Raw genomic sequence first — 23,037 nt, forward strand, 5'->3', positions numbered from 1 at the left:
ATTGCAATGTGCAGAAAAAAACAAAACTGAAAGCTAGACCCTAAAACAGAATGGGGCAAAGCCAAGTGCACGTTTTAAGGACCGTACTTCTTGTAATAAAGCAAGAGATACAAGCTGGAAATCCCATTCTGATTTCTAAGCTGTATGCCAGAAGATTGAAGGGCTCTGTATACGGTGCGTCTCAAGCCCTCTCCTGGAGAGGGACGAGACAGTGAGGGGGTTTCTCTGTTCCTGCTTTTGCCTGTAAATGTGGTGTATTCATGGACCAGCCTTAATGGCTGTCCCGTGGGGAGCAGCGAATTAGATGGAAAAAAGGTAATTTTGTATATTAATGGAGAATACATTTGAACATAGAAAAAACAAGGGAAGAGAAAATGTTATGGTCTCTATGCTTAAGTCAGAGATAATGTACCTCCATGGGGATTTCAAACGTTGGCCATTAAGGAAAAAATGGAGCAGATGGAAGCGATCTCTCCTCCCCTCCTCTCCTGAATCTTGGTGGGCCAGCTTGTTTCGCTCTCTCCAGGTGGGCGGGTATACAGAGACGGGCTGAATACAGCACGGCCGGTAATTCAGGCTCCCTCCTGCTCCCGGAACGGAGGCTGTGATCCACTTTTGCGCTCAGCTGGCAAGCTTACGAAGTTGAGGACTAGTGAAGTGGATAGACATTTGTCCTACACTGGAAATAGCAACTTTGGAGGCTGCATTGGCACCGGTTTTCTGCACATGTGTTTTACGGTTACCTGGCACCAAAGCTGCTTTATCCTATTAGTCCAGTAGTTCTATCAAGTTGTTACAATTTTTTTGGTTTAAATGAAGTATACTATCTATCTGAAATGTATTCAAGCAGCAGTGGGGCTCAAAAACTCTAAAACTGTCTTTGTAACTTGTCCAGGTGCAGTATATCTGCCCCCTCACTGTTACACCCTGCTGACCAGTGCTGTTTCCATATTACCTTGTGTTTCCCCATCTGCCTTCACTGTTTCCGTCATTATTCTGTGCACGGGAACAGGACTGTCTTTCTATTTTCCACGTGTACAGGGCTGATGGCAAGGAGAGTCATATCTCTGACTGGGGCATTGCAGTGACATTTTGTGTACAGGTACTTATGAGGCAGTCTGGAAAGATCTGGGGCCATCTCAAAATTACAGGGAGGGAAGGAAGCTATGTGTCAGAAGCTGGAGCAAGGCCACTGCAGCCTACAGCCTTTACCTTGGCCCTCAGTGCCAAATTTTGCAAGGTCTCATGCCCTCATGTGTTTGCCTGCCCTTTCAGAGGCGGCCCTATGCCTCCAAACCAGCTAGCTAATGGCCTGCTCCCATGCAAAGGTGATGTGCTCAGGCTAATATTGGTGTGACCTTTTGAGAGCACAACACCATCCCCAAAAAACTTCAGAGCTTGTTTTTCTGCAGGTCTGCCTGGAAAACACTATGCAAGCATATTCCACAGCAAAGTCAATTACTGACTCTTGAGAATATCCCTAAGTAACGGTCACACCCTCATTTCAAAGGCGATATATGGGGCCATTACCTGAGCAAATACAGTGCATGTCACTGAAAATCCATTGATGGTGATGAATTCTGGTTACCGTTGACTGCAGCCAGATACAGGATGGTGAGTAAAGGGTAAAACATTAGCCCTTAAGCTCTGTTTTTTCCTGTAAACAGGTTGGGGTTTCATAAGAGTTCAAGGAAGGAAAAAACGAAAAAAGAGAAGGTTAGAGATAGGTCTCAGGGAAAAAAATGGGAAATAAGGAGGCAAGGAAGGAAGAAGGAAAAAGAGAAAAAGAAAGCATCCTTTGGGGAAAAAAATCAAATGAAAAGATTTTAAAAAGGGAAGAAATTAAGAAAGAGGAAGAAAAAGATTAAAAAGTATGAACAGTGCCTGGAGCCTCTCTTTGCAGACTAGCAAAAGAGGTTTGTATAGAGGAGAGTTAGTTCATGTATGAAAAAGTACAAGATCTGTAGGGAAAGCTGAAATCTGAATAATATGCATGCATTATTGTGAAACCTTCAAAGAGAAACACATAGGAAAACTATGGGAGAAAATATACTGCAAGAATTATTTGTAATCTGTGTGAGTGCATTTGAGTGTCTGAAAACAGCTTGCTCATGTCAATATTGTTTTTAGTGTCCTGGATTTGATTGTTAAATGAGTTAACTTGTATAACTCTGAAAACATTTTAAGATTTTATTTTAGTCTTTTTTTTTTTTGCATAATTTCTGTTCACATGATGTGATGCTGTTATGTGCCTCCTTGCAGTAAAAAATGTACAATTCCAGAGGTGTGCTACATATGGCTTAAGATGTGATAGTCACCCTTCCATAATACAAGTATCAGTTTGTGGAAATAAAGGGGGCTCAGCTCCTTTCATTTCTGTAAGTTGTTTTATATACTCACAGTGGAAACGTAGCGTCAGAAGAACGTCGATGGAACCACTGGAAGGTGGGTGGGTGGTATTTCTGCTACCTGTTGCCCTGCTTGGTGATACCGAAGGGAGGATTGCCCCTTGGTCTCGTACGCCGTCACTGACAGCAGTGAGCAAGGCTGCCCCTCTGCAGTCACAAGAGGCCCTGGGGATGGGTGCTTTGGGGTCCTGCCCTGCGTCGCCCTCTGGTACAGGCCTCCCTCCGCAGAGGGACCTGGCGAGGGGAGTCCGGAGTTACCTCTGGAAGTGTCCTCCCAAGAAGGTATGAGGACGCTGCGTATAAGGATCCTACACGCTGACGAGGTGTTCTTTCTGTGTTCATCTTGTTCATGCTATGAGATAAAAGCAGTAGAAGAGCTTTGTTTTCTTATTCTTGACTTGGAATACATTTACTGTTAAGCCCTCCTTCTCAATATCTTTTCTTTAGTGTTCACTTGTCAGCTTTGACCGTCTTCCCCAGGGTGAGATTTTTCCTTGTGTTATAATGAGGAACAGGACTTGTGCTCTTTTGCATGTGTTGCCACCAAAAGTAACGTTTCAGCCAGGCTCAGCAGCAAGGATGGCAACATGCAATAGGAACCATCCCACATGAGATTTAGATTAACTACTCTTCCATTTGGTTCTTATAAAGCCTCAACAGCATGATCTGATTTGCTGTATTCCTGTATTCACATAATCCATCATTAATTGTCTGAGTTAGGAAATGAGGCTCTTCTGTAGAGGATGGTGGGAGACAGGCTCCCTTACATTCAGAGCAGAGCCTCACTTTCTCAGGCCGCAGCTATGTTGTTTTATCTTTTTATTGTTAGTATGGCTTGTTTTTCAAGCACTCTGGGGTGAGAATTTGGGGGGAAACAGTAATGCTCCTATTAGAAATGTTACATTTTCACTGCTTAAGCCTAGGGGAGCTATGCAGTTGTCAGTGGCTCAGACCTCCAGCTTCGGCAGGGATGGAGGAGGCAAGGAGTGGCCGTTCCCGCAGCATGCGCAGCCCGTCTCCTCCTCCACTTGGGCAAGCTGTGGGGCTCGCAGGGGACAACCGTTGCAGCCACACGGCTCCCATCAGTGGTGACAGGAATGGTATCCTCTGCTCTCTTCTTCCCCCAGGGAGTGCAGGAGAGCAAGTAGGAGCAGTCTGGGCAGGCAGAGCTGCTTACGGAAGAGAGGTGGGGTAGAACTGCACGAGGGGAGCCTGCCCCCCTCCATCCCCATGCATGGGAGGTGCAGAAGCTCTGCCCTCACAATCTCTCAGTCCTTTCCTAGCTGTTTTCCCCCACCTAAAACTTTTTGGCCCTTTCCTTCCCTCCTTTTTTCCCCCAGCCTGTTGAAATCTCTACTGCCTCTTCCTGAAACTTGCTTTGCCAATGTTGAATTGCATTTTGCCATCCCACAGATGAGGACAAACTAAACTACTTTATCTCCATCATCTGGGCAGCAAAATGCAATTTGCTTTCGCTTGTGTTGCTGCAGATCTTTGAACCAACTCTGGTCTGGACGCTTTTATCACTTTGCAATCTAATCTGCTGAATACCTCAGACCTTCTTGCACTGGAAGAAAATGTTTTTTAAAACAAGATAAAAAAGCATGTATTTATGCATGCAAAAACCCACAGTGATATATATGTCCTCATATATCTCCACATGTATGTATGTACATGTATATAAATAAAAAAAATACATATAACACTTTGAAAGTCCACACCTTACTTGCTAATGTCAGCTACAGTTGATAGACAGCTAAGTCAGACTCTCTTTATAGTCCATTTCTAAAATGAAACCATAAATTTTAAAGCCAGGCTTCATCATTGCAGAGAAAAAAGCTTTTCCAGCCTATTGATGAAATATAACATTTGATAGGATTTATGAGGCCCAGATTCAGGAGGATCATTTGCAGAGCACTTAAAGCAGCTTTTTCCTGCCCTTTGCCTTCCCTCCCCTCAAATACACATACCAAAAAAAGCCATTAGTAATGAAAAATTATTAAGGAAGATTTTTCTTGATTCTGTACAAATGTCAGTTTGAGAGAGAAAAAGAGAAGAAAACAGTTGCAGGAGTTTTTACAGTAAAGAGGTCTAACTAGAGTCAGGCTGATTATACGAGAGGAGTACTGACTTTTACTAACTACAGCGTGATTATTTGTTTTAATAGTCATTTACAATGTGTGTGTATTTTTTAATAGTACTGTATAGAATTATGAATTTATTTTTTATCACATTAAGAGATATTCACAAACCAGCTTCCTAAAGTTAAAAATAAAAATGATACCCAGCTTCTCTGTATCTTGATAAAGTTTCCTTCTGGCTTGTATAACTGGAGTGATAATTTCAGAGGAAAAAACATCTTCTGTAACTTGTGATCACAGTATCTGTCAAATGGTAGGAAATGAAGAAAACTGCCAGACAGTGTCAGATTTATTAACAGCTCTAAGAAAACCAAAATTAATGCATTTTCTTGTCTTTGATGGGTTGAAATGTCCATGTGCTGTACTTATCTTAATGGACAAGTGAAGGAAGTAGCACTCATCAATTAACTCTCTCATTAAGCTGACTACAGCTTAATCTGGAGCACATGCGGGAGTGCTGCGTGCTTCCTGAGCCATACCTCAAAGGTGTTACGGCTGTTGGTAAGCAGCGCTCATGCTCCGGGTGGCCGGGAGCGAGGCAGCTCCACGCTGCCTTCAGGAGCATGAGGCGGGAGCGTGCAGTCCCCAGAGGCAAACTGGGCGATGTGGGAGGGGGCCAGCCCCACCAACCCCTACTGCTCCAGTTAGGAGGGAAGCTGGTGGCCTGGCTTCCGTTGGAAAACTGCATTTCCAGCTGGTAATAACCAGCTCTTAACCATTTGGGTTGAAAACACCTATGTGGGAGGTGTCCTGAAGCTGAATTTATATGGAACATGATGACAGCTGTTTTGGGGGGGCCTGGAGGGAGGCAACAAAGGTCTGTTTTGCCTCTGTAAAAAGTAAAAATACGAAGCATATGGTTCTTTTCAGTAAGAAGCTGTAGTCTTTCCGTACCCTGGAACAGGGGCTTTATATTTAGGAAGGGAACACAGCCTAGTCCTGTACCAGACTGTGCCTTTTGCCATCCCCTGAACGTCGACAATTTGACTGAATTGTGAGACTTTGAGTACTTCCCACACACATGATAGAAACTTGGCTGCTGACTTTGCCAAAAGTGTTAGTCTTGATGTGCCGGAGCCTAGACATATTTTCCAAGTAGTAGGTTCTCCTGGCTGCAGGGACCAGAGAGGTCCCTGGTGCAGGAATAGAGGATGAGGGGACCTGGATATGACCAGTGTCCCCCTGCTCTTATGAGACACCTTTCTGGGAGCAAAAGGGTCAGCCGGTTTGAATGCCAAATCATAGGAAAAGCCATGGAGGGGCAGGACAGGGAAGAGGCAGGATTGCTGGAGCAGCTAGAGCTGGGATGAATAAATGAGGTGTATATGGGGAGGTGCTGGGTCAGGGCAGAGCAGTGGGAGATAAGTAAGTGCTTCAAAGTAGAGGCAGTTCTTTCCTTTTGAGAGCTTGACACACTGGAAGCTTAATGCATGTTCATGAGCATTTTGAAACAATGCAGAAAGGAAGAAGAGCTGTCTGGTGTCCCAAGCCACCTGCAGCCTGATGGTTACTAGCAGACTGCCTTGTGAGATACTTCTGGAAGATCTCAAGGAGTACTGGAAGGAGAGTGGGACTAAAGACAGCAGTTGAAACCATATGAGCAAATGTAAATGGAGAAACTGAGAAAATTAAGGACAGTGTTCCGTATTCTTTGGGGAAAGGGAGAGGATTAATTCAGCAGAGATATGCTGAACGCTTGATTTGGCATTCCTAGGACATCCCAGCCGAATGTGGAGAGAGAGCCTTGCTCTTTCTCTTCAGGATGAGATACACAAAGAAATTTGTGTGTTGTTTGAAGTCTGTGCTGGAAGATTTTGTGACTTCGTTTTTTCCATCTTAATTTAACATTTTCTCAATACAGTTACTAAAAAGGAGGATGGACCCTTACCTTCCATCTTAAATATCTGAAAATCAGCCCAGACTTCTCCAAGTAAAACAGTGGGAGTAATTGTAAGGGGGTGCAGTGGAGCTGCAGCCCTAATGAGAAGGAGCTAGCGATGCTGTGCATGTCTGAAAGTCCTGGAGCTCCCCTCGCTCTGCTCAATAATAAAAAGTAATAAAGCTCCACTTTTAACTTTAGGCCTTTGAGTTCAGAAATACTTCTCCAAAACACAGTTCTGCTCAGTGTTTTATTTTGTTGACATGGGACTTGCAATGAAGACTGGTTGAAGGAACGTGCGCCCCTCGGTCTTTGCAGAGGGGAACAAAGCGTGGTGCAAAGCCCAGCTGCAGGGGAAAAGATGCCCCCAGAGGGGAGGATGCTGGAAAGCTGGGTAGGGTGGCCTTGAAGGCAGCAGAGCTTTGCAAAATCCATCAACTGCTTCAGCATCTGGCAGGGTTTCTTTTGAGCAGTAACCACAAGCTAAATTTGCCATATATAATTCCTGAGAGAAGCTAGTGGTAAATGTTGTTTTGACATTTGAGTGTGTTCCTGTGAAGCTTCTCAGATCTGAGTTATAGTTTGGAAATACTGCCCTATCAGTAAGAGAGCCGAAATGAATTTACCTTCAGAGGTTGTCTCTGCAGTATCATTGCCATAAAATTTCTAGCCCCTTGCACTACTACAATGTAGAAAATATAACTGAGTCTCTCCTGTACCTCTATTAAAAGTTCCTTGTGTCATTTCAATATATATTCAGAATGGGTGGACTTTGGATTGCTGTATTAGAGTTGGGGTGTTCCAGAAAGAGGGAGTATGGATTATACTTCTCTCTGTGAGAAGCTTCATAGATTATAAGGACCATTCTAGCATGCTCAAATGTGCTTTTGTTCTGCTATGCATTGCACTGTCAGCTAGCAAAATGCATTAGAAATAATTTCATTTGTTATCTTTCCTTTTCTTTCGCTTGTAGTTAGAATGTTAAATGCCTTCCTTATAAGGCTTACATGCTTCACCTTGCATGTGCCAGTGGCTTAATAAGAACATCTGCTGTCTTTCTGTAGCAAATCTGATGATTTTTCTATGCACGTATATTTAGTTGTACATATAAATAGAATCCAGGCACTGTTAGATGCGTATGAAAGTGCACGTCAGATTGAAATGGTAACATATGAGGTTTTCTGCAGTTCCATTTATGAAGTATCAAGTTAAAAACAAAGCTGTGAAGTAGCCAGATAACTTTTTCTTTCTGCTGCGAAGACATATGCTTGTACAGGCTAACCCAATTAGATCTCTGATATATGCTGAGAATGGTCAGTATATCATGTGTTGTATCATTGTCGGAGAGTTGCTTTTTCATTGTGGTTGGGCTTTTAGACAGCAGAATGTAGGAGAGCGTTGCTCCAGATGTCTGGCTCCTTTCGCCAGTTTTGTTGCTGTCTACAGCAAAATTTGAGTTTTAGCTCAACAGTGCAAATTCCCTTTGAATCTTTGGATGCCTTAAACAGTGTAGTGCTGGAATACGTGTAAATGTCTACAAAGCATGGTGATTGGAGTGGCTGGTTTAAGAGAAGCTATAAAACGGTTCCAGCTGGAGTGCATTCTTGAGGTAAGCTCAAAATACGCTCCAAATTGTCAGCACACTACTCAGGAAAAACACAAGAAACAAATCATCTTTAGTGTGCTTTGCTTCCTTTAATGCACATAAGGATGGTGTAAATGGAAGCCAGTCAATTTTCAACAGTTTGTGTAAAATTGTCCCTAGGTTTTACTTCTATACTTCAGTATTTGTGAATAAATGCATTCCACTGGGCTGTGCATGTACGGTTATTGTAAGTAGATCTGCATGTATTTCTGTGGACATAACACTGTGTATTTTAGTAAGTATTGTGTATCTGTCCATTAGTATTTATGTGGAACTGAGAGCTTCGGTTCTTGTAATTTTTAATAAACATTGATGGTGTTAGTAGTTTATACTGAGAATTCACTATGCTCCATCAAAATGGCAGCTCTAATTAGGTTCCTTGAATTAGCTAATGGATTTTGAGAAGGATGGCTTACAAAGCTCTTACAGCTGTCCAAGATATTCCTGCCATGGCACAAAGACAAAAGGCCCCTGGAAGCTACAGACTTTAAAGCTTTAGTAGAAATGTGGTTGACAGTTAAAAAAGATAAATTACATTTGTATTCTTTTCCCCGTAAAAGTCCTGATACTGTATTAATGTTATCCTAGTAGTGATCATTCATTAAAAACACCAAAAAAACCCAACTTTATAGCATGGATGCATTTTGGCTGGAGATCTATCATTTTCCCTGACACTTTGCACGTGGTATAAATAAATTCTTTTAAAAAAAAAAAAAAAGTGTAAACTGTGTCTGTAACAGGATTGCAGACATAGAGACTTGTTGAGCTGAGGCTGATATTTTTACCTCATTTCTACCTAGGCCAGATATTATAAAAACAAACCACAGAGAGGATTAGTTGCTGCCACTCCAATGGCATAAATTTGCATGTGTGTAGAATGAAGAATATGGTCTCTTACGTGAAACTCAGAGAAGTAATTTCTATGAGAAAATGGATAAGTTACTCCTGGCTTTGTAGTTTTCAGCAAAATGTGTTTTCGAATGTGGACAGCATCATCTGCTGCGAGCGAATCCTTAGATCCTCGATCCTTGCCATCCCCAGGGAGAACAGAAATCCCCACTGGAGTGAATCGGCACCCTCGCTGCTTCCTGCTTTTGCTTGGTGTGCTAAAGGCAATTCCAGAGGGACTCCCGAATGGCTAATTCATTGGAAGCCTGTGGAGTACTTATTATTTCAGCTTTAGCGATAAGTTTAATAAACTGTAGTGCAAAAAAGCAATAGTCTGCAAATGAAAAAAACTAGCTGCCAGTTGCAGGCAGGTGTGATAGCCATTAAGAAATGGAGCTACATTTCCTCGCAATGATTTAGCATTCAGCGTTTGCTTTGTTGAATTGTTAAAGCTGCTGTAAATGAAGTTGGAGGGCTGAAAATCTGTTCTGTGTGTTGGTGTGACCTATCTATTGTAAATATGCCAGCTGCTTTGCATCAGTAAAGTAAAATACCCCCCTCCCAAGCCCTGTTGTAATACAAAGTGCCAAAAAAGGCAATTTAAGTATTTTGCCATGTAAATCCAGAAGAAATTACCTTGGAGAGAAGGCCCTCAATTATGCCTCACACGTGACTTCTGCATGATGGATAAAAGGCATAATTGATATCATCTTTAGTGAAGAAACCAGAAACTGTTGCATTGTCTAGAGGCTACTGAAAATACCAGGAAAATCTGTTTTTCATTATTTTCATTGTGTATTGTTTATAGAGAGTTTGGTTGTTGTCAGCAGCCGAGTCCCTAATCTCTCTGCTTTCCTAGCCCTTTGGAGACACGTGCACATCTCGGATCAACAAGACAGCAGTAAACTGGTCACATGCCAGAAACACAGACATTGCCATTAGCCAGCCTGAACTATAAGCATCTTTTTTATTATTATTAGTTAAAATCTAGTGATTGCTTCCCTTGATGAGATACAAAGCATTGAGCAGAAAAAAACGATGTCTTTTCTTTCAGGTAAAGATAACAAGCTGACTATAAACAAGATGATGTCCCCTTTTTTTCCTTCCCCTCCACTTGATTGCAAATAACATGTTTCTGCTGGAGCAGCACATACCACGTCTGGTGTTAGGATGAAGTTAAACCTTAGTGTGCCAGTTCTGTTCCCTAAAGCAACAAATTAGGCTATACCTCCCATTATTTCTGGCCAGCTGTAGCCAGCTATAGGTTATATAGGAGAGAAAGGGAGACGAGAAGTGCCCTTGATTGAAGAGATGATGCTCATTTGAATGTCTAGGCCATCTGCCATGACAAACAGGAAAAGGTGTTGTATGTCATGTGAAAGGAGGGAAACATAAAAGGACGTTTCATGTCAAGCCACTGAGAGATGTTTTATAGACAGTTTGGAAAAACTGAAAGTGATACAAATCTGTTAGTCTCAATCTCCAAATAATTCTTGTGAGGCTTCTGTAAACATGTTATAAGCTATTTTGGAAAAGAAAAGGTTAATGGCACTGCAAATTCATATCATGCAAGGTTCTCTTCCCTTCTTTCTTCCTAATGAATCTCTAGGAACCTAAGAATATTATCTTCTTTCTCTCCACTAAGCTTCTAATGTCAAGGGGTCAGTAGTGATGGTACAGGTCAATAGGACTCAATTTACATCCAGACAAATGGTAGTCATGTGCTGCCCTAGGAGTCTTTGACCTTTTGGACATAAGTGGTTGTACTGCTTTTATGTTAGCCTAAAGAACTGAGAGGTGACAGCGTATGTTCCACCAAAGAGCAGTTATGACTTCTTTTTAAGTATTGTAAAGCAGATTACGACTCAGGGACATCAGTATGTAAGTTCAAATAAATGTAAATAGCTACTTCAGTGAAGTTTGGTTTTGTGCGGTTTATCTGTGATCCTTAACTTTGTGTGTATTTACGCACACATGGATGGAGAGAAACATATCCACCTACTGCTTCTCTGTCAGCCCATCTATCTGGACCCTTTCAGGCTAGTCCTGTCTATATGGAACTGGGCCCACCGTCTTCCTTCCAGCCACTCTTCACAAGTTTCCAAATCAGGTGTCCTACTCAGGCCTCTTTCCACTGATACACACTGTGATTGTGTATACACAAGATATATTCCTGCCCTGAGCAAGAGAGCAAGTGGTGTAGAGCCCAATAAAACAGTTCCCATAGTTCCAGTAGCTAGCGAGCCATGGTCCTTAAATTGGGTCCTCACTGTGCGATGTGCATAGCTGAGACCTGAGCTATTTCTGTCTGAACGTCAGAGATGATCCCAGAGCCTACAAGGCAATATGGGTACTGTCAATGAGGTACTTCTGACAAGTCTTTTATTGCAATATCATTCATTTACTTGAGTACATATGAAAACAACAAATGTTCATTTCTTCCTAAACTCGCTTTCCCTTGGTGGGTGACAAAGATGAAAGCTGAAATATTGTAGAGTTATGTTCTTATCATTGATTTTCTTTTTATCGCTTTCCACCATTCTTTTTATTCCTTCCTACTATTAGGGTTGCATAAATATCTTCCTAAGCAGTGTAATACTTCAGGGTGGGAAAACAAGGGCTGGAACTGAAAGAATAATGTCTTGAATATTCATTTGTTGTAACTCCAAAATGAAAGTTTTACCATAAGTGAAATATTCTCTTACTCACTCTGTTGGACTCCTTTATGTTGTGCATCTCTGTGCAGACCAGTATGTTCCTTTCAGTCTATAAAATCAGTTTTGGTTTATAGCAGATTGTGACTGGAAGATTGTCCATTCTCTTGAGTCAGTGTGAATCGAGTTTTGTGTTGTGTTTGTTTCCTAATGGAAAATTCACTAAAAGAAAAAATTTTCTTTTCTTTTCTTTTCTTTTCTTTTCTTTTCTTTTCTTTTCTTTCCAACTTGGAAACAGAAGTTGTTTGTTTAGAGGCTGACAGTCAGCTGGGTGAAATCAGCGTTGGAAATAAGTGGCTGGCAAAAAAGCCCTGTGCAATATTAATGCATTTAGGAAAACCACTGGAAACAAAATGTTTATTGCCTCAGAAAATGTGTGTTTATATACAGCTTTAAGTGGTTCATCTTAGCCTGTACATGTGACACTTGTTTTTAATTTTGTGCTATCTAGAGAGATGCAGTAAGAAGTCACTAATTTGAAAAATGACATTTTTAACCTGAATGATTGAAATCCAGATTAGTTACTTACAGGAAAAATAGAGGGGATATTTTTGTGCAAAAGCTGAGCCATATTGTATATATTAAATACTAATGATGATGTTTTGATTCACTGAAAAAATAACTCATCTTTCATGTTAGGAATGCCATGGTACTGCTGTGGTGCTTGCTCATCTAGCTCTACAGAGATGATGGAATGAAATTTCACAGTCATGTTTTAGATGATGTTAGAGGGACTTTGAGGAAAAGCCCGTGCCAAATTACAGTTTCCATTTTGTTTTGGGACACCTATTCTGACTTCATGCTCAAGTGGCCGTTTGTAGATCTTTGGCACCTTCTGGGCAGTCTTTGAGGTGCAATGGAGCAGTCGGAGCCCATCAGCGTTGCTTGTCCTTTCTTTGCTAAAACACCGAGTTCCCTACCAGTAGGGGAGATGCAAGAGCATAGATACCCTCTCTTCCCAGTTCACAGCACATGGAGGAAAAGCTTTGAAAAATTCTGCTCATCTAAGACAGGAGACTTTTGCACCATAAGAAGCAACCTGGCTAACATGGCTAACTAGAGGGCCACCTGACCAAAAAGTCAGTGGACACCCAAAACTCCTGGGGGTACAAACCAGGGCAATCGCTTTTAGGATTTTGCTCTTTCCATCATGGATGTGTAAATCTTTTGTCTTTTTCCAGTAAACTGTGGATAAGAAAAGTCTTTGAAAGTGCATGTGGTCTAGTGGTTGGATCTGGACACACAGACTGGTCTGAATCCAGAAAACAGGACTGGGGAGCTGTCGTGACAGCAGCTCTAGAGCAATTTTCTTTTGTGACATTCCAAGTATATAACACTGGAGGAAGAGAATATTATCAGTCCTATTTTGCAGACAGAGTGTCTGAGAGAAGCAGAAGTTTAGACCCTAATCGAAATGAATGAAATAGTAGGCGACTTTCCGCTACTGTCAGCAGTTCCTCACTGAAACCCAGAGCCCACTGTTGTAAAGCAATTGAGGCATCTGACTTCCAGCAAACTTTAAAAAAAACTCTCTTTAAAATTGCAGTAAGCAAAAGGGAACCTGTTCAGTGACTCTGACAAATGCAGATGCAAGGCTGCAGCCCCTGCTTTCTGGCGGCTGTCTGTCTAGCTAGTGATACAGCCCAGCAACCCAGAAACTCTTTCTTTCTTTCAAGCCAGAAGATAGCTTTGGTTTGTAAGGCTCATCTCCAGCAAAACTACAGGATGGCTGATTGTTTTTTTCCTCTTCTGATTGTTCATATGAGATAATTATGTATTTTATTGTATTATTATTTATATATCTTTTTTTTTTAATTTCCCCCCAAAAAAGTCCTTGCAGTATGTGCAGCTTATTCAGACTGTTGAACTTCTCCTCTTAAGATTACTTTGTGCTTGGGATTTTGGAGGGTTTTTGCTACCATTGTATGAAATCAGCTTCTGAATCTTCGCTAAAGTCTATGTAAAGTTTCTCAGATATTTTTCCCCACCTACATGTTCTTTAAAAACTTCCCCCAAAAGCTTCAAGTTCCATCCCAGCATCATCCACTTCTGAGTCGGTCTCCTTGCATTTAGCGCAATTGTAGAAAACCATCCTGAAGTCAATTGTCAAGTCTTCTGTTCCCATGTGGAGTGGATGGTTCTCTCTCAATTTTGTCGTGACACCTGAGAAGTTGGTGGGTCGGTTAGTTGTGCCTGTGAGCCCGTGTATGTGTTGGGGGGCAATGGGAAACGTGTGGTTGTGCAGCCCTGTGGGAAGGACTTGCAGTGCATGGCAGAGAAGGGAGTTTTCCACTAAATTGTAGATGTGACGAGGACAGTTTATATCTCCTTGAGGAGGGAGCGCTACATTAAATGTGAAGCTACTGTAAAAGAAATGTCTCCTGTCCTTACTAGTCTTTGTGAAAAGCTTCAGTAAGTCTCCTTAAAATAAATTGACTTTGATTGGAGTATTGTTTTTATATTTCTTCTGTAAGTTCAGGTTCCTTTTCAGTATAAATAGTTATGCATCCTAAACATTTGAACCGGTATTCATCTATCGTTTCCCTGTCTGAGAACTGCTATCTGATCAAACCAATATTTTTTAATTATGTATTTATAGGCAGATGAGAGAATAGTTTACAGTCAATGTATGATCTTCTCTGCAAATCTTGGAAAATTGTGGGGTTTTTTAATATTGCCTTATCGGTTTCTTTTTTATATTACTGATGACTTCATTCTGTTTGAATTCAATGCTTCAGTTTCTTTGGGGTAAACTAATAGATTATGTATGCGATATTTGCACAGTGCTGATTGAATTCATCTGGTGAGTTTGAATGTGGTTCATATATTCACATAATTGTCGGGAGCCAACTTGAAATTCAGAACTGTTTCGTGATCATTGCATAGGGCATCATATTCATCTCACGTTATTCAGGAGTGGGTAAAACTTTCATGGGAAGCTGCATACGCAGCTCCTTCAGAAGCCAGTCTTTTATATTTGTGCCTATAAGCAGTGATGGAGAAAAAAAATGATTTGTTGCGTCTTAAGCTTTCTCCTAAGAAAATGAAGCTGCTGTTGTACTGATCATCCCTCTGCCAGTCTGTTCCCACCCTACCCCCACGCACCTTTCTAACAACTTCTGAACGTACTGGCCAATTTTGATCAGATTTGACAGATGATGTTCAAAGACACTAAGTCACCATAAGTTTCATGAAAAAGCAGCGAGAGAGAGCCCCAGATTAATGCCCTTGCCAGGAGGAACACTGCAGTGTGAACTTAGTCACATTATCAGACACCAGAGAATCCGCATGAGAGGAGAGGCACAGAAAATCAGACTTCATGGAGCTGCTTGTTTCCACAGAGATTATGCTTGTGTTTTCGCACTAATCCAGATGGATAAATTTCCATTTGGTGCTATCTTTCATTCAAATATTCTTACTCATTCTCATGGTTAGGTTTTGTACTTTAATATGGCATGGCAGAGGTTTGCCAAAGAAAAAGCTGTCAAGCCCAGACTTTTAATATATATATAATCAATCTCCATTTGTCCTGCAGCTCCTTCCACTTGCTGGCTAGATGGGCTTTAGCAAAAGGAAGCTCACCTAGAGGAGATTTGCGGCAAATGGAGCGCAGGCTGCTGTTGCTGCTTCTCACAGTATTTGACACTCTGCTTGAATGAATGAATCTCAAGTTTCATTCAAAAAAAGAAAAAAAAACTTTATGATATTTTCAGATTACCTCTTCAGCCAAAACATACTTGGAGGTAAAAAGTGGGTATGTGGCAATCAGACCACTGGTCGCAGGTGCTAATACAGTTTGCAGAGAGCTGCAGGGAGCCAGAGCAGCTTGATTCAAACCAGACGTTGCCTGTGTTTCCTTGCTTCCCCCTCTCAGCTTCCGCTGCTTTGGGGGTAATGATGTTGGCCAAGCAACAAGGACAGCACTGCACTTTGGGCCTCTTCTGTATGGTGGCAGCCCTAATTAAACTCTTTATTTTCTGTAGACACAAGTACAGTCAGAGGCTTTCACAGGTATTGTATTGATCTTGCATTGTGCTCCAGAATTCACTGTCCTAAGTGGTATCCCCCATTAGCCAGTCTCAGTCCCAGTATCCTGGAAACTGGAGAGGTTCTCCACTAGTTAACGAGATTTCACGTGTGAAATTGTTCACATGCAAGGACAAGGACTGTGGAAAGAGTCAGGAGGAAAAAGAGGGAATGTGCATTTTTTTTTAATAGACCACAGAGTTTGTACAAGCTTTCTGCACCGTCTTGGCAGATGATGAGAAAAATTTCCTGTGCTCTGGAAAAGCTGGGTAAGCCAGCCAAAGAAGCTTGAGACCTCGGGGCTTTGTAGAGGAGAGGGGCCCAGATCGCTTAGGAGCCGCGGAAGCAAGTCATTCCAGTGTTCGCTTCTCATGGAAACATCCTGATGCTGCAAGCAAACATTCCCAGTGCTGCCTGCATGCTCCATTGCATTTGCACTCTATATGAAATCTCCCTTCATTGGAAATTAATTTCAAACCTAATTTAGCCACCAATCTAGATAGCCATTAGATACTAGAAACTATTTATTATTGAACTGATGGGTTTATGTCCAATCTTTTATATGTGCTTTATAAATTCAGTTTGCTATGAAAAATCCTATAAACAGCTTCCGTAGAGTCTGGCAAACACGGGGGAAGGAGGTATGACAAGATGCTCCGTGGAGGGTGGTTCATGTGAATAAATCCGTCCTGCTGTAGCCCATTCTCAGAGGGGCAGAGTTAAGGTTGCAGAGTAAGAGAATATCTGAGGATGTGCTGCAATAACCAGGTTTTATTGGTGTTGGTTTAGGAGTGGCCCCAAATAAGTTGTACGTTAATCTCCTGTGAATGCCGGTAAATGTTACTGAGCCATGCAGTCAGTATCCACCCCAGTGCTGACTAGAGCAAGGCTAGAAATAGCTGCGGGAAACTTTTAGTTTATCCGTTTTGAACGTAGCTGTATTTTTTGAAGTTTTATTCTTGGGGATTTTCAGGTTGGGGTGGGGGTGGTGGTTAATCCTTCCAGGTATTGCATGAGCTTCCACGGTTGTGTAAGTCCAGCTGTAAGGTTTTGGAAGGCTTACGAGGCTCAAAACCCACAAAGACATGCGTGTGTTTAACTCAACAAACTGAGTAACTGCACTAGCTTTGCCGAAGCAGTCTGTAGAGCATGCAGTTCAGCGTGCAAGCAAGTCTTTGTTGGATTACTGCCTAATTACCACTTTAAAAAATGGTGTCAAGATTTGATAGTGTGCTTTCCCATCTCTTTTGCCTCCCCTGTATTTTCATGGCTGATGTTTTAGTTCTTTGTATAATTGGGAGGGAGGTTGTTTCTTATGAGATAAAACCTTTTCTGTGCTTCTTTGTGAATAAAATCTATTCTTTACCTCGAACAAATGTAATTTTAGGGAAATTCCACATTTAGCGTGGGAGCAAAAGGAAACATTTTTCTGGCAGCTTATCATCATCATTATTATTAAAATATGATAGCCATTTATAGTTGCTCATAGGAATGTTAAAAGTTTCCTTGTGCTCCCCCATCTGTCTGCATCCATCTGTTGTCTCTTGTCGTGTACTGGAATTGTAAGTTCTTTGGACAGGGAGAGTCTTTTTTGAAAACGGGGATCAAGTTCACAGTTAGGAGCTTTATTAATAGGAGAATGCAAAAATAGGGGTGATGTGAGCTACTATGCAGGTCAGGACAGTCAGAGGTTCACAGTGCATTCGTCTCACAGGTGCGAGTACTTCGCGTGTGTGCTCAAGTGGGTATCTGGCACGTGTTTAAGATACATGTGTACAGATGAGTTTTATTTAACTGTTTTTTTTTTTTCCCTCAGCAGCTGTCCAGGTGGTGTGAATGCTGATCGTATCCAGAAGCTACGGAAGGAGTACCATCAGGCCAGGCGAGAGGGCTTACCTTTCTATGAGGATGATGAGGGAAGAACACAACCATCTGATTACGAGCAGCGTTGGGTAGGTCCACAGCATGATGCAAAGTGCTATTGCAGCATTCAGGGTTTGCAGAAGATGCTGGTTTGTTCCTGCTTTCCAGAAGTCGTTGTGTCAACTTGACATGAATTTGGGTTTTGTAGAAATGAAGAAATCTTTTAATGCCCACCCACCAAAGACAATATGGATATCCTGAAAACTTGGCTAAAAATAACATGTCTATTCGCTGTATTGATTTAGGCCCAGGTTTCCTCTCTCCCAGGGGAGGCCCAAGATCTGCAATCCTTGCCAAACTTTCAGTCACATGTGGTGGCATCAAGGCTTTTCAGCAGGATTTATGGTACTCTCTTAGTTCATCCAGTGATTCCCTCTGGGTTTAATGAGAGCATTAGAAGAACAGACTCTCACTGTGCTTTGCTGTAAAGTGAGAGGGAGGAAATGTAAGCATGTCTGCCCCTGCCCTTCCTTCTGCACACAAGCCAATAGCAGTCTGGCCATGATACATCTTCAGTCACTTTTATGAAGTGAAAAATGGAATATTTTGCTCCTCTTCCATTAAAGGATCTTAAAATATTTTACCAATGGTAAGGAACTGTTAGAGACATACTGTATTCCCTCTTGTATATCTGGGAGTCACAGGACACAGAGACATATAATCTTTGGGTAATCTATGGTAGAACCAGTGATAAAATCAAGAGCATCTGATTTTTCGATGTGTTAAATGCAACAGCTATGGCCTATAGGATCAAACTGTAGCACTGAGGAGCTTCACCTCAGCAAGATTTCAGTGCTGGGCTCTGTCTCTTCAGAAGTAAATATAATCAACGAGCATTCAAAAATGTAGCTCTTTGACATGATGCCATTTATGCTATATTTAAAATTTTAGTTAAGAGAGCGCCAAACAGATAGACCTGTGTTTAAAATCTTTAGAATCAAAATAGATTTGAGGTTTTTACTAACATCACCATTGTTTTTAGTGCCCCCTACGCTATCAGTGCAAATGATGAAGTGAAATCTTTAGCGGCTGGGGTGATAGTCAAAAAAAAATCTTATGTGAGACTAGATTTTATTGCAACCACAGAGAGATACAGTTAAAAATGATGGTTTTACATAAATTAACATATATATTTGTTTATTAACCCTCAAAAGTGTTTTTGTATATATTACTCTGTTTTAATTACCAAAAATATCACCTTCAGCAAAATAATTCTTTCCTTAGAGCAGTTAACTTCAATCTGCTGCCTTGAATTTTGTCACCCAAATTGGGGAATCTATGTAGCTGCCTTTCTTCTTCTGAATAGCTATTGCAAACTAAAATTAGAATATGCATCAAATGTGTCCATCTCTTGAAATCTTACAGCATATTAAGTGTCCTGACAGGGACACCAGACCTGCCCAGTGGTACATCTTCAGCAACCTGAGGATTTCTACTTCTTATCTGAAACTGATAGAGCTTTATTAACTCTCAGAGGATGTTCAGATTTGTGGTCCAGCGTAGTTTCCTAAGATTCACAAAGGCTCCTTGTAGCTAATCCCTTTTAAGCCTTTCCTATTAGGTGTAATGCCCAGAGATTACTGATGTCCAAAGCTTTGCTTTTCCTATGAGGTAAGTTATACTTAATCAGAGCACCTGAAAGAGAGCTCTGAATCTCTCAGTCTTGAACTGATTAATAGGAGTGGCACCAGGACTGTTTTGGGTTTTTCTTCAAATGCAGAATATTTTTAAACATTTTTGTTGTGAGAAATGGCAATCTGCTTTAAACTCAGAGTCTACCTTAAGGGCTGTAATACTCTGAAACTTGTTGCTGCAACAGTTCCTCCTGTTGAAGTGGCTTACAAATTTCAAAGACTTCTGGTCTCTCACTGCAACAAAATCAAGGTGCATCCACTGATCCATCCAGCCTTGCTTTGGTCTGGACAGCAATGGGGCCACAGCTCGCTCTCTTTTGGCTCCTGTCTGGAAGTTCTTGAGCTTTACTCTGACATGTGGTTTTACTTTTAAAATATATATGTTACATTCATACATTCAAAGGAAGAAGAAACAAAAATAGAATCAAAATATTAAAAAGAAAACAAATGTCTCAAAAGCATCTTGCCAGGACAGTCCTCTAGACATTTTATAACTAATATCATGTTTCCCACCTCAGACTGCTGACCCTTAGCAGTACTGTGGTAACACAGATTGAACAACAGCTGATTTTCTCCACTTTTACTCATCAGTGAAGAGACAGGCTGATGACTAATTGCATAATTGTAAATAAATAAAAACTTGTTCTAATCTCTAGGATGTCAGGTCTCTCTTTAAAGAGCGAGCAGACAGCTGAGGAGGAGGAAAACCTTCTGGTATAAGCTTTCTTACCTCCCACAGGAGGTTATGTCACCAGGGAAGCTGCAGCTGGAAAGGAGGTGCTGTGTCTCCCTATGTATTTTTAATACTCGATTAGTTCTTTCTATGCTTTTGTCAGTCAGCTGTTTTACCTAAGCCAGCTTTGCTTTAAGATGTCTTTCTAATGTACAGCAGCTGCTGTAATCACTACCCTCCATCTCATGAAACGTGCAGATAAGTTGGGAAATAACAGAGGATAATTTGAGAAGACACTATCCATGGCAAATCAACAGCCTCAGAAATGGACCCTGGGTCTTGTCCTCCAGAAAAGTATCTGAGAACTCATGAGGCAAACTTCTATCTGATAAAGCTGACATTGACAAGTGGCCTTTAGCTGACACTGTAATGGGACAGAATTTCTAATAGAAGGGGTATTTCTAACAAGCTACTTTTTTTAAAGTGGGATAAATCAAGTTAAAGTGCAGAGCCGGCTGAAAAGACAGTATTGTAAGGGAAAATGATCTCATGACAGGCAATTGGGATCCATAAATGTTTTAAAAATAAGGTCAAAAATTCATTTCAAATAAGCCTGCTATTCTCTCATCATCCGTTCCTCCCCCTCATCCATTTCCAGTTCTCCTCTGTTCTTCTCATCTGTTGTTGGAAGAATTTTTGCTCTCTTGCGCCTTCATTTTTTGTAAGAAGTAGCTGAATAATTCAGTTTAGTGGGTCTCCATAAACAGACACATGTATATGGCACTGTCTGTGCTATATAGCCAGATCCTTTGAAATTCTTTCCCGTTTTCTCTGTGTTTCTGTTTATTGTTGGTTTTGCCATCCTTTGGACACCCCCCTGCCCCCCCAGTGTATAACTGGGATAAATGATAAGCCACATTCGATACGGTAGATCACAAGGCTTAAAGTAAACCTCAGCTAGACCTAGTTAACCAAAGGACAGGCTGGTGGTAAGCGTAAATATTGTCCAGGAAAAAAAGTACCTGTTGTTGTCAGTATAACATGAGATTACTGTGAAATGTTCTGACAGCCAGGACGTCTACTGGGAAGTATCAGCTCTCAGGACAGAGTTTAGGCATGTGCATACATAGTCATGTCTTCGTAGGGTGTCAGTTAGATAGTGAAAGCACTCATGAAAATATTCTGTAGAAACCTAATGCTAAGGGCATTGGGGTGCACAGAAAAAGATTTAATATGTTTATATAGTATTATCATATACAGCAGTATTAGTCAAACCTTGAGAGAAGTATGTAAGCAATAAGCCCCAGGAACTTAAACAGTCTCCTCAGGAGCTAGAGGGCTTTTGCATGAGGCACTCTCAGGGCTCTGGAGTCACAGACTAATAAAAGATCATGAGAAAAAGAGGAGGAGTTGTCAAGTCGAGCCATAAAGTTAGCGTGTGTGTCTGTGTATGTGTGCACTTGTATTTAAGGACTTTTAAATAATGAGGAATTAATCATCTATTTGAGGATTTACTTGGATTGTCTTACAGATTTCGTACAAATCCAGTTACTTAAAACATCAGTTCTTTCCGTCAGGATGGCAGTAAATTCTTCTTGAAACTTTCTTTTTTATGAATGTTGAAGGACTGCATGTAACCGAGGCCACACTGCGAACAGTGCTTCACCTGTCAGCAACCACATCAGCTTCACTGGATCCTATACCCAACATTATGTTAAATCATTCTAAGGGCTGTTTTCTTTCTCATTTGCAAATCAGATCTATAGGTTGATAAATAACCTAAAAATATAAGGAATCCTGTCTCTGGGTATTGGCTCTGAACCTTTTGATTGAAGCAAATCTGTGATGCACTGAGTTTTGTCAGTTCCCAGTTAAGAGTATGGAAGAAGAATCATGCCTGTCTGTGTTAAAGGCCAAGTAGTTTATTGTGTGCCTGGCAGGGGTCCAAGCCTAAAAATCAAACAGAAAAGAAAAGGAGTGTTAAGAACTGCATTATTTTTCCATAATGTGTCAAAAGGTTCTTCTATACTTGCTGCAGAATGAATAAGGAGCTGTTTGTGCTTTTCGTGATCAATTAATTCCAGGTTCAGGATGTTGCATTTCAAATAGGTTAGGTTCCCAAAATGCACAGACGTTTGTGTTGGACTACAGTTAGAAACCAAAACCAAAATTCCAACTTCTGGAATAATAACATTCCTCTCTTCTAGCGCAATGGGAGAAATGACAATTTTATGTACTATGTAAAACCATATAGCAGAAACTGCTATGAATTCCAGACTTTCTGAAAGCCCACAGACTATTAGTCAGTAGAAAACATTGAATTAAAAAAAAAGAAAGGGTGAATTACATGAAGTGTAGCAGCTTTGAAAACTGGGGGTCAGAAATATTTTTGTGTATGTGTTATTAAAACATATTAATTAAGAGAGGATGTAAAATACTTTACCAGGATGTATGATTAACTCACCAATCAAGAACTCTTTATGGTCGCTACTTCTCCCTGTACAGCGAAGGTTTCAGCTTGGGGTATGTTCTGAAAAGCTGTTCTAGCAAAGCAGAGATTCTGAAATTTGCAGGCTGGCTTTGGGGGTAGGTTTGGGGGGAAAACTGTTGTGTAGAAATCCCTGCCAAACCTCATGCAAAAAATAAACTATTCCAAATGGCACATGCAAGGAAAGCCAAATTCAGTTTCATTAATACTAGTAATACAGAGTGACTCTTATAACTTGTTTGGAGTCATTCCTATTTACACAAAGGTTAAATTTGGCATAGAATATCTGAAGCAGAGGGGAGTCTGAAACGCTCGTGTCTTCATGCTAACACTATGTACGCGCTCCTATTTGCCGGGGGAAGCGGTTCTGGTGCCATATGTCATCATATCAAAGCCCACGGGTACTGTTTATACCCAGAATGTTCTGTGAACTCCAGAAACGCATCGTGTCATTTATCCCACGAGGTACCTCATCAGACGACTGGGTTTTGTGGTGCTTCAAGGCCGGGTGTTGATTCTGAGGCGGACAAACACCTAAGCTTTCCTGTTACTCCACAGAAAGAGCTGAAGTGAAGCAGACTGCCGCGTGGGGTGCTGCCAGGCTCTCCGGGTGCACGC

At 41.2% G+C, this 23,037-nt stretch overlaps 1 protein-coding gene across 9 annotated transcripts in view; it reads left to right on the top strand.

The window, feature by feature from the left end:
• PARD3B (par-3 family cell polarity regulator beta) overlaps window positions 1–23,037 on the top strand; it is a 440,403-nt gene that overhangs the window by 370,554 nt on the left and 46,812 nt on the right. For 7 of the 9 annotated variants that reach the window (XM_067298774.1, XM_067298776.1, XM_067298777.1 and 4 more), the window contains one exon: window positions 17,518–17,653. In XM_067298774.1, coding sequence (XP_067154875.1) covers window positions 17,518–17,653 — 136 coding nt within the window. The remainder of the gene's footprint in view (window positions 1–17,517; window positions 17,654–23,037) is intronic. The other 2 variants (XM_067298775.1, XM_067298769.1) reach the window with 1 other exon arrangement.

Source organism: Apteryx mantelli, chromosome 6 (assembly GCF_036417845.1).
Source record: "Apteryx mantelli isolate bAptMan1 chromosome 6, bAptMan1.hap1, whole genome shotgun sequence".
Taxonomy (NCBI): Eukaryota; Metazoa; Chordata; class Aves; order Apterygiformes; family Apterygidae; genus Apteryx; species Apteryx mantelli.